The sequence below is a fragment of the Oncorhynchus gorbuscha genome, linkage group LG03 (assembly GCF_021184085.1).
Source record: "Oncorhynchus gorbuscha isolate QuinsamMale2020 ecotype Even-year linkage group LG03, OgorEven_v1.0, whole genome shotgun sequence".
Taxonomy (NCBI): Eukaryota; Metazoa; Chordata; class Actinopteri; order Salmoniformes; family Salmonidae; genus Oncorhynchus; species Oncorhynchus gorbuscha.
The window spans coordinates 71,054,410-71,069,743 of record NC_060175.1 but is presented as its reverse complement, the minus strand read 5'-3'; the positions used below and the strand labels follow the sequence as shown (position 1 = coordinate 71,069,743).

At 44.7% G+C, this 15,334-nt stretch overlaps 1 protein-coding gene across 5 annotated transcripts in view; it reads right to left on the bottom strand.

Annotated features, from left to right (window-relative positions):
- Window positions 1-1,618: 1,618 nt before the first annotated feature.
- acot7 (acyl-CoA thioesterase 7) overlaps window positions 1,619-15,334 on the bottom strand; it is an 88,698-nt gene continuing 74,982 nt past the window's right edge. For all 5 annotated transcript variants that reach the window (XM_046343565.1, XM_046343564.1, XM_046343566.1 and 2 more), the window contains one exon: window positions 1,619-2,065. In XM_046343565.1, the coding sequence (XP_046199521.1) occupies window positions 1,967-2,065 (99 nt within the window). In that variant the 3' untranslated portion in view covers window positions 1,619-1,966. The remainder of the gene's footprint in view (window positions 2,066-15,334) is intronic.

Below are 15,334 nucleotides of genomic sequence, written 5' to 3'. Positions count from 1 at the left end.
AGGGAAACACGACACGACAGGGCGATACACAGACACAGCACGGTGAACAATAGACAAGGATCCGACAGGGCAGAAACGGAAAACAAGGGGAGAAATAGGGACTCTAATCAGGGGGAAAGATAGGGAACAGGTGTGGGAAGACTAAATGATTGATTAGGGGAATAGGAACAGCTGGGAGCAGGAACGGAGCGATAGAGAGAAGAGAGAGAGGGAGGAAGAGAGAAAGAGGGGAACGAACCTAAAAAGACCAGCAGGGGGAAAACGAACAGAGGGAAAAGCAAAATGACAAGACAAAATAAGACAAAACATGACACCATCTGAGATAAAACTCTGTCTACAACCCCCTTTCCTCTCCTCATATTCCCTCTTCCTACTCTATCCTTCATTAAGGATAAAAAATAAACCCCCCCCCCCCCCTAATTCCATTTTCAATGGGAAAATTAAAAGCACACAGCTGTGAAGACAATAACCTTCGGGAGTCCAATGACACACTGTCTTGCTGTGTAACCTTACGCCTGTTTAAATAGTAGGAAATACTATCTCAAACAGCCATATAGATACTATCCCAAAATGGGAAAACTATACTACTATACTTTTGATGGCTTTAAGCAGGTTAACAACCTTGGCTCATGTTTGTTATACATTTTCTTGATTTAGATGGTGTCTCCTATTAGTTGCATCTTTACCGTAGCAGGCAGGTGACTAGGTGAAAGGAAATCTAAGACCAGGGACTTCATCTTCTGAATGTAGAGTTGCCTCGGGATATTTGAATAGCTGTTGATCTATGTTCATTTAGCTAGGGATGTTGGTTGGTCCCGGAAGCAACAATCTACGTGCCAGAGGTCTGTCGTGTTGCATGGAAACCCACCACACACACACACACACACACACACACACACACACACACACACACACACACACACACACACACACACACACACACACACACACACACACACACACACACACACACACACACACACACACACACACACACACACACACACACACACACACAGGCTAAAATGTACAGTCCTATCAACACATCAGGCAACTAGAGAATCCCTGCATCTATCGAGAGAGAGAGAAAGAGAGAGAAAGACAGAGAGGGAGAGAGAGAGAAAGAGGGAGAGATGAAGAGAAAGACTGTGAAACAGTGGAGAGCGAGAGTAGGGAGCCAGATTAAGGGTTGTTCCACCTCAAGAAGCACAAGAAAGAGGATTTTGACACCCACCATCTCAGATTGTGCTGAAATTGTTTCTGTAGTTAAAATTAATTATTGGATATTATATGAATCCTATCATTAAAAAGGGCCAATTTGGTTGCAATAAGTTAGCGTATTTAGCTCAAATAAAAATGCAACAAAATAGTGTTGCAAGGAACGCTAATGTCAACACGATTCCTGAACAATCTGAGATGGTGTGTGTCATGTCTTGCTGAAATGACAAGAGAGCGAGTGAGTGAGAGAGGAAAGGAGCAGAGTCATAGCACCCGAGCCAAGGACTGATTTCTGTGTGAATGACAGAATGCATAAAATATGTTTAGTGGATGCCCTCTCAGCCAAGGCAAGCCCCGGCCTAGGACGTCAGTAAGCAAGCAAAGGACAGACACCTCTGGATACCATGTACAGTATTTATTTACTTTGAATTTATTTATCAATGCATATACAGACCCATAACTTTGCACACAGACTGATCGTCGATAGCCTTCTTAAATAAAAATCTTTGACGATAAAATAAAGATACATACGTATCTCCTTTCTTTTACATACACATATAGACACTTTGGTGTGCAGCAATGAAACTTACATTAAAAAGTCAAGAAGAGTATGATGAATTTTTTCAAGTCATACATTTTTTCAAGTCAGACCCTATCAATTTTAGTTTTAGGTTTAGGTTTAATAAGATAGGGAAGTTTTCCATCTAAGTGCTGTGTGTTGGATGATGGAGTATTCCGGGTTGTGGTGTCATTGTTGGCGCTCCTTGTCTGCCAGTCTCTTTGCCTTATTCTGGAGATATCGCATTTTTCCATCCTCAAAACGCCTCTGCTCCCCATCTCCTTCAAGCTGTGGAAAGAGAAAGGCGGCCATTTTTAGTACAGTTTCACCCAGATCAACATGCACTTACACACACCGTGTCTTTGAGCCCCATCCACACTCACTTCTGTCAAGACTTTTACACCCCTGTCGACACTATTGTTGCGTGGGACTATTTTCTTCAGCCGCGCTGCACTTGGCTGCATCATGGGAAGACTTGGTCGCTGGCTGCACAGTGTTAATGAAGCTGCCTGGCAACCTCATGACAACCTCACGACTAACACAACAATTACAGCCGTGTCAAATATCCTTACATGGTACTGTTTCATCGCTAGGATGTTGCTTCCATCCACTCACAGTGTATAGTGACAGGGACACTATCAATATGTGTGTGTGTGTGCATGTGTGCGTGTGCGTGTGTGACCTATTTCCCTGCATTCCCTGTCTGCTGAGAACATACACACCAACAAAACCCAAATCCTGTCACTTCACTCAGGCTGGTGCACAAGGCAAGCCAGGGTGACACATTGATGGATGGATGCACCCATCACACATGCCTCACTCGTACTGAAGCATATTTCCCCAAACATTTCTAGCATGAGTTCCACTGGAATATTGTGTGGCTCTGATGTTATGCTCACTACACATTGGAGCGATTTCAGTATCACTTCTGTGTGAAACTGAAGCTATTTCAGTTTGTATCGGCAAAGTATAATATCTCCTGATAAGGCTGATAATATGTTGTCTCTCCATGTATCAAAATGTTCTCCCGAGTGGCGCAGCGGTCTAAGGCACTACATCTCAGTGCCAGAGGCATCACTACAGACCCTGGTTCGATTTCAGGCTGTATCACAACTGTCTGTAGTTGGAAGTCCCATAGGGCAGTGCACAATTGGCCCAGCGTCGTTAGGGTTTGGCCGGGGTAGGCCGTCATTGTAAATAAGAATGTGTTCTTAACTGACTTTCCTAGTTTAATAAAATAAAATATCAAGTCCACTGGTTGTGTAATGAGTGAGTAATGTTGAATAAAATGTGTGGGTTACTATAAAGTTCATAAAGGTGTTACAGAACGTTCATGTCAGGTGTTATAAACAGTTCTAATAATAAATCATCATGTTTCATCTGTAGGGTGCAAGTTCTGAATGCCTATACGCTGTGCACTTCTTTCAAATTGTATCACCTAGCATTACAGATGAAGATGGTTGAGAGAATGCCAAGAGTGTGCAAAGCTGTCATCAAAGGCTGGCTACTTTTAAGAATCTTTGTTTAACACTTTTTTGGTTACTACTTGATTCAATATGTGTTCTTTCATAGTTTTGATGTCTTCACTATTATTCTACAATAGTAAAAAAATAAAGAAAAACCATTGAATGAGTGGGTGTGTCCAAACCTTTGACTGGTACTGTATAACACATAACAAAACAAAGAACAGGAAGACATTGTCATAGCCTGTAGCATTGTATACAGACATCAACAGTTGTTTTCTATTGCTGTGAGTAGGTGTATCCAAACTTTTGACTGGTACTCTCCCGACCGTTGTATAAATAAGTGGACCAAGGTGCAGCGTGAGTAGTGTTCCACATTTTATTAATAGTGAAACTTCCAAAAACAACAAAGATAAAACGATCGTGCAATACGTAGCGCACATAGGCACTAACACAAAACAATATCCCACATCGTAGGTGGGAAAAAGGACAAACTAAATATGATCCCCAATTAGAGGCAACGATAATCAGCTGCCTCCAATTGGGAACCATACTCACACACCAACATAGAAACACAATACCTAGAACACCCCTAGTCACGCCCTGACCTAAAACACCATAGAGAACCCCGAGGGCTCTCTATGGTCAGGGCGTGAAAGGTACTGTATGTGTAATTATCCGCCGCCATTGTTGCAACCCCTATTACCATTCTGTTCAACCTCTCTTTCGTATTGTCCAAGATCCCTAAAGATTGGAAAGCTGCCGTGGTCATCCTCCTCTTCAAAGGGGGTGACAAACTAGTCCCAAACTGTTACAGACCTATATCCATCCTGCCCTGCCTTTCTAAAGTCTTTGAAAGCCATGTTAACAAACAGATCACTGACCATTTCGATTCCCACCGTACCTTCTCAGCTGTGGAATCAGGTTTCCGAGCTGGTCACGGGTGCACCTCAGCCACGTTCAAGGTACTAAACCATATCATAACCGCCATCGATAAAAGACAGCACTGTGCAGCCGTCTTCATCGACCTGGCCAAGGCTTTCGACTCTGTCAATCACCATATTCTTATCGGCAGACTCAACCTCTTTGGTTTCTCAAATGACTGCCTCGCCTGGTTCACCAACTACTTCTCAGATAGATTTCAGTGTGTCAATTGTGTGTCAGTGTGCCTGTTGTCCGGCCCTCTGGTAGTCTCTATGGGGGTACCACAGGGTTAAATTCTCTGGCCGACTCTTTCTCTGTATATATCGATGACGCTCTTGCTGCGGGTGATTCCCTGAGCCACCTCAATGCAGACGACACCATTCTGCAAACATCTGGCCTTTCTTTGGACACTGTCTTAACAAACCTCCAAACGAGCTTCAATGCCATACAACACACGCCTTCCGTAGCCTCCAACTGGTCTTAAACGCTAGTAAAACTAAATGCATGCTTCTGAACCGATCGCATCCCGCACTCGCCCACCAAAATAGCATCACTACTCTGGACGGTTCTGACTTAGAATACGTGGACAACTACAAATACCTAGATGTCTGGCTAGACTGTAAACTCTCTTTCCAGACTCATATTAAACATCTCCAATCCAAAATTAAATCTAGAATCGGCTTCCTATTTCGCAACAAAGCCACCGTCACTCACGCTGCCAAACATACCCTCGTAAAACTGACTATCCTACCGATTCTCAACTTTAGCGATGTCATTTACAAAATATGCCTCCAACACTCTACTCAGCAAACTGGATGCAGATAAATCACAGTTCCATCCGTTTTGTCACCAAAGCCCCATATACCACCCACCACTGCGACCTGTATGCTCTCGTCGGCTGGCCCTCGCTTCATAATCGTCGCCAGACCCACAGACTCCAGGTCATCTATAAGTCTCTGCTAGGTAAAGGTCGCCTTATCTCAGCTCACTGGTCACCATAACAACACCCACCCGTAGCACGCACTCCAGCAGGTGGGGGTGCAAAAAAAGTATTTAGTCAGCCAACAATTGTGCAAGTTCTTCCACTTAAAAAGATGAGAGAGGCCTGTATTTTTCATCATATGTACACTTCAACTATGACAGACAAAATGAGAAGAAAGAAAATCCAGAAAATCACATTGTAGGATTTTTAATGAATTTATTTGCAAATTATGGTGGAAAATAAGTAGTTGGTCAATAACAAAAGTTTATCTCAATACTTTGTTATATACCCTTTGTTGGCAATGACAGAGGTCAAACGTTTTCTGTAAGTCTGGTATTTTGGCCCATTCCTCCATGCAGATCTCTTCTAGAGCAGTGATGTTTTGGGGCTGTTGCTGGGTAACAAGGACTTTCAACTCCCTTCAAAGATTTTCTATGGGGTTGAGATCTGGAGACTGGCTAGGCCACTCCAGGACCTTGAAATGCTTCTTACGAAGCCACTCCTTCGTTGCCCGGGCGGTGTGTTTGGGATCATTGTCATGCTGAAAGACCCAGCCACGTTCATCTTCAATGCCCTTGCTGATGGAAGGAGGTTTTCACTCAAAACCTCACGATACATGGCCCCATTCATTCTTTCCTTTACACGGATCAGTCGTCCTGGTCCCTTTGCAGAAAAACAGCCCCAAAGCATGATGTTTCCACCCCCATGCTTCACAGTAGGTATGGTGTTCTTTGGATGCAACTCAGCATTCTTTGTCCTCCAAACACGACGAGTTGAGTTTTTACCAAAAAGTTATATTTTGGTTTCATCTGACCATATGACATTCTCCCAATCTCCTGCTGGATCATCCAAATGCTCTCTAGCAAACTTCAGACGGGCCTGGATATGTACTGGCTTAAGCAGGGGGACACGTCTGGCACTGCAGGATTTGAGTCCCTGGCGGCGTAGTGTGTTACTGATGGTAGGCTTTGTTACTTTGGTTCCAGCTCTCTGCAGGTCATTCACTAGGTGAGATCTTGAGTGGAGCCCCAGATCGAAGGAGATTATCAGTGGTCTTGCATGTCTTCCGTTTCCTAATAATTGCTCCCACAGTTGATTTCTTCAAACCAAGCTGCTTACCTATTGCAGATTCAGTCTTCCCAGCCTGGTGCAGGTCTACAATTTTGTTTCTGGTGTTCTTTGACAGCTCTTTGGTCTTGGCCATAGTTGAGTTTGGAGTGTGACTGTTTGAGGTTGTGGACAGGTGTCTTTTATACTGATAACAACGAAGGAGTGGCTTTGTAAGAAGCATTTCAAGGTCCTGAAGTGGCCTAGCCAGGCCCCAGATCTCAACCCCATAGAAAATCTTTGGAGGGAGTTGAAAGTCCATGTTGCCAAGCAACAGCCCCAAAACATCACTGCTCTAGAGGAGATCTGCATGGAGGAATGGGCCAAAATACCAGCAACAGTGTGTGAAAACCTTGTGAAGACTTACAGAAAACGTTTGACCTCTGTCATTGCCAACAAAGGGTATATAACAAAGTATGGAGATAAACTTTTGTTATTGACCAAATACTTATTTTCTACCATAATTTGCAAATAAATTCATGAAAAATCCTACAATGCGATTTTTTTTCTCATTTTGTACCTATGATGAAAATTACAGGCCTCTATCGTCTTTTTAAGTGGGAGAACTTGCACAATTGGTGGCTGACTAAATACTTTTTTGCCCCACTGTATATAGCGTCACGTTCGGTTTGTTATTCTTGTTAGTTTGTTTAGTGTTCTTCGTTAATAAAAGAAGGATGTATTCAAATCACGCTGCGCCTTGGTCTCCTCACTATGATGAACGTGACACACAGGTGGTTGTATTTTGTTTTAAATTGTGAAATAAATCTGTCTATCTATGAGAATATACCAAAAATATGTAGCTCAAGGGTTCTCAACCCTTTCCTTTCTGATGCCCACTGAGATCCGACAATATTATTATTATACATACAATAATATTCTTTAGAAAAATTTGGGTTGTCTTTAAATCAGGGATAATATTGGTATTCTTAAAAAAACACGATTGGCCGATTGCAGCCATTGGTGGCCAACATATTTTCTCCAGGTGATCTCTCGTTAAACCATATGAGCTCAAATCCCCCTGCACAGCTGATCACAATTGAAACCATTACTGATCACTGTACTACCGCTCTCTAAAGCTTTTATCTGTGTTAAATTCTACTCCTGCTTTCCTCCAAAATCTTTCAAGAGTTTTCAACCTCCACAGGATTTTATTATCTCTGGTATAAATTAAACCTACTCATTGAGCCAGACTAATGTCACGTCCTGACCTTAGTTCCTTTTGTATGTCTCTATTTTAGGTTCTCTTGTTCGTTTGTATTCAGTGTATTAAAGTTATCATGGACACGTACCACGCTGCATTTTGGTCTACTCCTTCTTCCACCAACGAAAATCGTTACAACTAAGCATATATTTAACCATTCGACAATCATTCTGTGCAACTGAAATCAAATTTACCCTACACATTTAATGAATGGAAAACTCATGTTGGTGTACTTACTTTTTAATTTACGCAATTAACATAATCCATAAATAGAAATGTGTCTTAACATTTACATGTACCTACACTTCTAGATTTTTTCACACGACTACTGCACCACACACACTGCAAAGGTGAATCTGTATTGCAATAAAGAAGAAAACATGATCCTATATTAGCCAGCAGTTAGTGTAACATGGACATGGTGCATGTCTAAAGCACTCTCTACAACGCTGAGGCCATCTGACAGCTAAAATAAACATTTGTCTTTGCCTCAGCTGTTTTGTCTTCCAAAGGATGACATCATGTGACCTTGAAGGAACTCCTTCCTGGGTCACTGGCTGTCCTGCTGCTCTGGGCATTGGGTGTGTGTGTGGGGGGGGGGGGCAGAGGGCACTAAACAGTTCCTGTCTTGAACAAATTGAATTAAGCTGAAGGGGCAGAGGCTGTGTAGTCAGAGAGACTACATGGCACACAGCCCTGCTGATTAGGTACTAACAGTTAAGGCAGGGAGGACTTGGGGAATATAACAAACACAACCTTTTGTCAAGACGATGGCTCACCACACATACACATACACCTGTTCCTGTGTGGCTCAGTTGGTAAGTGCATAGCACAGGCAAAAAAGAGATTGTGGGTTCAATCCCCAAGGCATCACATACACAAGCTAATAATGTATGAACTCACTCTACAGTAAGGTGTTTCTGATAAGAACGTCTGAGTAGTGGTGTATCTTATACACCACATGTCTTCTTGTTATTTGTATTATCTTAAAGCTGTTTGCATGCAGCGAAGGATACAAACACTGCACTGTAATATCTCTACCCCTCGCTCTCGCTCTCTCCTCTCTCTTTCTCCCTCTACCTCTCTCTCTCTCTCCCTCTACCCCTCTCTCTCTCACTTCCTCTACCTCTCTCTCCTTGCTCTCTCTCTCTCTCTCTCTCCCTCTCTCTTTCTCTCTCTCTTCCTCCCTCACTCTCTCACGCTCCCTCTCTCTCTCTCTCTCTCTCTCTCTCTTGCTCTCTCTCTCCCTCTCTCTCTTGCTCTCTTTCTCTCTCCTCTCTCTCTCTCCCTCGCTCCCTCTTTCTGGGTTTTATGTCTAATTACACACGTAACAAAGGACACTGCAGTTCACAACAGGTATAATGTGGCATTTTGTCTAATGGGAGAAGCCAATTAAAATCTAGATCTGACGGTTGTTAATGTACAAGGTAGCTCATAACAGTCAGTGTGAAATGTGTCTCGCTATTGTTTTGTCATCGGTGGGGAAATTATTATGGAGAGGATGGGAAACTGAGGTGTGAGTGTGTGTGAGACAGGGACAGAGAGAGAGAGAGTGTGTGTGTGTGTACATGTTAAACTTTGATTTGATTTGACATGCATCATCGTCCATGTGTGTGTGTGCATGTCTATGTGAGTGTGTGTGTGAGTGCATGTCTATGTGAGTGTGTGTGTGAGTGCATGTCTATGTGAGTGTGTGTGTGAGTGCATGTCTATGTGAGTGTGTGTGTGAGTGCATGTCTATGTGAGTGTGTGTGTGAGTGCATGTCTATGTGAGTGTGTGTGTGGGTGCATGTCTATGTGAGTGTGTGTGTGAGTGCATGTCTATGTGAGTGTGTGTGTGAGTGCATGTCTATGTGAGTCTGTGTGTGAGTGCATGTCTATGTGAGTGTGTGTGTGAGTGCATGTCTATGTGAGTGTGTGTGTGAGTGCATGTCTATGTGAGTGTGTGTGTGAGTGCATGTCTATGTGAGTGTGTGTGTGAGTGCATGTGTTTGTGCACCCATTGATGTGCATTTGCATAACTACATGAGACATGCCAGTGCTCGGCTAAATATCCTTTCTGTGTCTCTGCATCGTTTGGTATTCCCTCGCTGGCTTTGTCCTAATCACCAATGATAACGCTGCACCACCATGTCCTTCTACTGTTTAACCCCCCACACATGTAGATGTCACAATTAGAAAATTATTCAGTCACAACAATCCCCTTTATAACGTTCAAGCAGCATTTCCCATATTTTTCAGATTATATTCATCTGTTTTATGAACGCTTATGACGGACAGCAATCTGGTCTGGTAGTAAAAGGAGTGGTAAACTGCTAAATGAATGTTGATTGGCTGACAGCCGTTGTATATCACACCGTATACCTAGGGTATGACAAAAAATGTATTTTTATTGCTCTAATTATGTTGGGAACCAGTTTATAATAGCAATAAGGCACCTCTAGGATTTGTGGTATATGGCCAATATACCACGGCTAAGGGCTGTATCCAGGCACTCCGCGTGGCACCGTGCCTAAGAACAGCACTTAGCCGTGGTATATTGGCCATATATCACACCCTCTCTGGCCTTATTGCTTAACTATATTCATGTTTTTATAGGACAGACCAAACCACTACTGTGTTGTGGTTTGTATCTTTGTTTAAGGAAATCAAAACACATCAAGGTTAAATCAAATCAAAAATCAGATCTGGGTTCAAATATGATTTGAAATCATTTCAAATACAGTGCTTGAGTGAGCTCGCCTGGCTTAATGAAGGTCTGTTACACATATATTTCACACCTTCTCAGATTCTTTCATAAAATACCCCGACTTTTGAAAGAGAACAGGATTCTTCTGAATTTTAGACAGTGCTCTCCTCAGCTACGAACTCCAAATACAGGACTATGTGGTCAGCCACAATATCTCCCCTTTGTCTTGTTTTTCCTTAACTGCCCACGTAGCTGCGCTCATTGAATTTCAATGGCTTCTCAAATCAGCCTCAATACACCATGTTCAGTCAGTTGGAAGCGCTTAGACGCGCGGTTCCATTTTACTAGCGCTGCGGGACTTCTTCCCTCTCCCTCTAACTGACCGCTTTCAAATCAGTTTCCACCCCCCCCCCATCAAATCTGTCGCCTCTGAAGTCTCACTTGCAATAGCAAACAAAGAGAATGCTATTCACTGTGAAAAAGCTTATTGCATTCTCCCAAAACAACAATTTACATACTAACCGAAAACAACTACATCGCATGATGCACAATTCAGTGGTCCACTCACCTCCATTTTTTTGCAGGACACAGCAATTTTTGTTTCAACAGTAGACTTTAAAAACGAGTTCACCACAATATACAGTTGAAGTCGGAAGTTTACAGACACCTTAGCCAAGTACATTTAAACTCCGTTTTTCACAATTCCTGACATCTAATCCTCGTGAAAATTCCCTGTTTTAGGTCAGTTAGGATCACCAGTTTATTTTAAGAATGTGAAATGTCAGAATAATAGTAGAGAGAATGATTTATTTCAGCTTTTATTTCTTTCATCACATTCCCAGTGGGTCAGAAGTTTACGTACACTCAATTAGTATTTGGTAGTGTTGGATTTGACATTTTGAACATTGAGATATTAAATAAATGATAGAAAAGAAGCATAGAATCAAAGGAGAAAGAGACTGGGCCTCTGTAGAAAGACAGGTAGCTGTGGAATGTGTTGGAATGTGTTGGGGGACAGGAGCAGAGCAGGGGAGACAGTTGATACAGGGGAGACACATGGACATCTGTGGATTAGATGAAGGAGGGGTTGAGGTCAGGGGGTGAGGACAGATTCCCTTAAGGGAGTAATAAGGGTTAGATATTCTGTTACCCTCTTTCTGTCGAACCATAAGATGTATGGACTGGAGAGAAGGCGTGTCTTACGTAGGATGTATATAACTGTGATGAAGAGAAATGTTTTGGTGTCTGAATACAGCTGTACAGAACCTTTGGGAATAATTAAACTTGGTTAAAGCTTCTCTAGTGTCCGTGTGTCATGTTTTGTCATTTATTATCTTGTCTTGTCCCTGTGCTTCCCATTCTATTCGTTTCCCTCTGCTGGTCTTATTAGGTTCTTTCCCTCTTCCTATCCCTCTCTCTCCCCCTCCCTCTCTCACTCTCTCGCTCTCTCTTCTCTCTATCGTTCCGTTCCTGCTCCCAGCTGTTCCTATTCCCCTAATCAATCATTTAGTCTTCCCACACCTGTTCCCGATCCTTTCCCCTGATTAGAGTCCCTATTTCTTCCTTTGTGTTCCGTTCCTGTCCTGTCGGTTCCTTGTCTAGAATTCACCGTGCTGTGTTTGTGTATCGCCCTGTCGTGTCGTGTTTTCCTCAGATGCTGCGTGGTGAGCAGGTGTCTGAGTCTGTCTGGTTCAAGTGCCTTCCCGAGGCAACCTGCTGTTCACCTGCTGTTCAAGATCGAGTCTCCAGTTTGTCCTCGTCATTTCGAGTGAAAGTTGTGTTTTTTGTTTGTATTAACTTTACTGGATTAAAGACTCTGTTTTCGCCAAGTCGCTTTTGGGTCCTCTTTCACCTACATGACAGAAGGAACCGACCAAGGAATGGACCCAGCGACTTCAGACGCTCGTTACACTGCCGTCGAGATCCAAGGAGCCATGCTCGGCAGACACGAGCAGGAATTGTCTGCTGCTCGCCATGCCGTGGAGAACCTGGCCGCTCAGGTTTCCGACCTCTCTGGACAGTTCCAGAGTCTACGTCTCGTGCCACCTGTTACTTCCTGGCCTGCCGAGCCTCCAGAACCTAGGGTTAATAACCCACCTTGCTACTCCGGGCAGCCCACTGAGTGCCGCTCCTTTCTCACGCAGTGTGAGATTGTGTTCTCTCTCCAACCCAACACATACTCTAGAGAGAGAGCTCGGGTTGCTTACGTCATTTCACTCCTTACTGGCCGGGCTCGAGAATGGGGCACAGCTATCTGGGAGGCAAGGGCTGATTGCTCTAACAAGTTCCAGAACTTTAAAGAGGAGATGATTCGGGTTTTTGACCGTTCAGTTTTTGGTAGGGAGGCTTCTAGGGCCCTGGCTTCCCTATGCCAAGGTGAACGGTCCATAACGGATTATTCTATTGAGTTTCGCACTCTTGCTGCCTCTAGTGAGTGGAACGAGCCGGCGCTGCTCGCTCGTTTTCTGGAGGGACTCCACGCAGTGGTTAAGGATGAGATTCTCTCCCGGGAGGTTCCTTCAGATGTGGACTCTTTGATTGCTCTTGCCATCCGCATAGAACGACGGGTAGATCTTCGTCACCGGGCTCGTGGAAGAGAGCTCGCATCAACGGTGTTTCCCTGCTCCGCATCGCAACCATCTCCCTCCTCTGGCTCAGAGACTGAGCCCATGCAGCTGGGAGGGATTCGCATCTCGACTAAGGAGAGGGAACGGAGGATCACCAACCGCCTGTGCCTCTATTGCGGAGTTGCTGGACATTTTGTTAATTCATGTCCAGTAAAAGCCAGAGCTCATCTGTAAGCGGAGGGCTACAGGTGAGCGCAACTACTCAAGTCTCTCCATCAAGATCCTGTACTACTTTGTCGGTCCATCTACGCTGGACCGGTTCGGGTGCTACATGTAGTGCCTTGATAGACTCTGGGGCTGAGGGTTGTTTCATGGATGAAGCATGGGTTCGGAAACATGACATTCCTTTCAGAGAGTTAGAGAAGCCTACGCCCATGTTCGCCTTAGATGGTAGTCATCTTCCCAGTATCAGATTTGAGACACTACCTTTAACCCTCACAGTATCTGGTAACCACAGTGAGACTATTTCTTTTTTGATTTTTCGTTCACCGTTTACACCTGTTGTTTTGGGTCATCCCTGGCTAGTATGTCATAATCCTTCTATTAATTGGTCTAGTAATTCTATCCTATCCTGGAACGTTTCTTGTCATGTGAAGTGTTTAATGTCTGCCATCCCTCCCGTTTCTTCTGTCCCTACTTCTCAGGAGGAACCTGGCGATTTGACAGGAGTGCCGGAGGAATATCATGATCTGCGCACGGTCTTCAGTCGGTCCCGAGCCAACTCCCTTCCTCCTCACCGGTCGTATGATTGTAGTATTGATCTCCTCCCGGGGACCACTCCTCCTCGGGGTAGACTATACTCTCTGTCGGCTCCCGAACGTAAGGCTCTCGAGGATTATTTGTCTGTGTCTCTTGACGCCGGTACCATAGTGCCTTCTTCCTCTCCGGCCGGGGCGGGGTTCTTTTTGTTAAGAAGAAGGACGGTACTCTGCGCCCCTGCGTGGATTATCGAGGGCTGAATGACATAACGGTTAAGAATCGTTATCCGCTTCCCCTTATGTCATCAGCCTTCGAGATTCTGCAGGGAGCCAGGTGCTTTACTAAGTTGGACCTTCGTAACGCTTACCATCTCGTGCGCATCAGAGAGGGGGACGAGTGGAAAACGGCGTTTAACACTCCGTTAGGGCATTTTGAGTACCGGGTTCTGCCGTTTGGTCTCGCCAATGCGCCAGCTGTTTTTCAGGCATTAGTTAATGATGTTCTGAGAGACATGCTGAACATCTTTGTTTTTGTCTATCTTGACGATATCCTGATTTTTTTCTCCGTCACTCGAGATTCATGTTCAGCACGTTCGACGTGTTCTACAGCGCCTTTTAGAGAATTGTCTCTACGTAAAGTCTGAGAAGTGCTCTTTTCATGTCTCCTCCGTTACTTTTCTCGGTTCCGTTATTTCCGCTGAAGGCATTCAGATGGATTCCGCTAAGGTCCAAGCTGTCAGTGATTGGCCCGTTCCAAGGTCACGTGTCGAGTTGCAGCGCTTTTTAGGTTTCGCTAATTTCTATCGGCGTTTCATTCGTAATTTCGGTCAAGTTGCTGCCCCTCTCACAGCTCTTACTTCTGTCAAGACGTGTTTTAAGTGGTCCGGTTCCGCCCAGGGAGCTTTTGATCTTCTAAAAGAACGTTTTACGTCCGCTCCTATCCTCGTTACTCCTGACGTCACTAGACAATTCATTGTCGAGGTTGACGCTTCAGAGGTAGGCGTGGGAGCCATTCTATCCCAGCGCTTCCAGTCTGACGATAAGGTTCATCCTTGCGCTTATTTTTCTCATCGCCTGTCGCCATCTGAGCGCAACTATGATGTGGGTAACCGTGAACTGCTCGCCATCCGCTTAGCCCTAGGCGAATGGCGACAGTGGTTGGAGGGGGCGACCGTTCCTTTTGTCGTTTGGACAGACCATAAGAACCTTGAGTACATCCGTTCTGCCAAACGACTTAATGCCCGTCAAGCTCGTTGGGCGTTGTTTTTCGCTCGTTTCGAGTTTGTGATTTCTTACCGTCCGGGTAGCAAGAACACCAAGCCTGATGCCTTATCCCGTCTGTTTAGTTCTTCTGTGGCTTCTACTGATCCCGAGGGGATTCTTCCTTATGGGCGTGTTGTCGGGTTAACAGTCTGGGGAATTGAAAGACAGGTTAAGCAAGCACTCACGCACACTGCGTCGCCGCGCGCTTGTCCTAGTAACCTCCTTTTCGTTCCTGTTTCCACTCGTCTGGCTGTTCTTCAGTGGGCTCACTCTGCCAAGTTAGCTGGTCATCCCGGTGTTCGAGGCACTCTTGCGTCTATTCGCCAGCGCTTTTGGTGGCCGACTCAGGAGCGTGACACACGCCGTTTCGTGGCTGCTTGTTCGGACTGCGCGCAGACTAAGTCGGGTAACTCTCCTCCTGCCGGTCGTCTCAGACCGCTCCCCATTCCTTCTCGACCATGGTCTCACATCGCCCTAGACTTCATTACCGGTCTGCCTTTGTCTGCGGGGAAGACTGTGATTCTTACGGTTGTCGATAGGTTCTCTAAGGCGGCACATTTCATTCCCCTCGCTAAACTTCCTTCCGCTAAGGAGACGGCA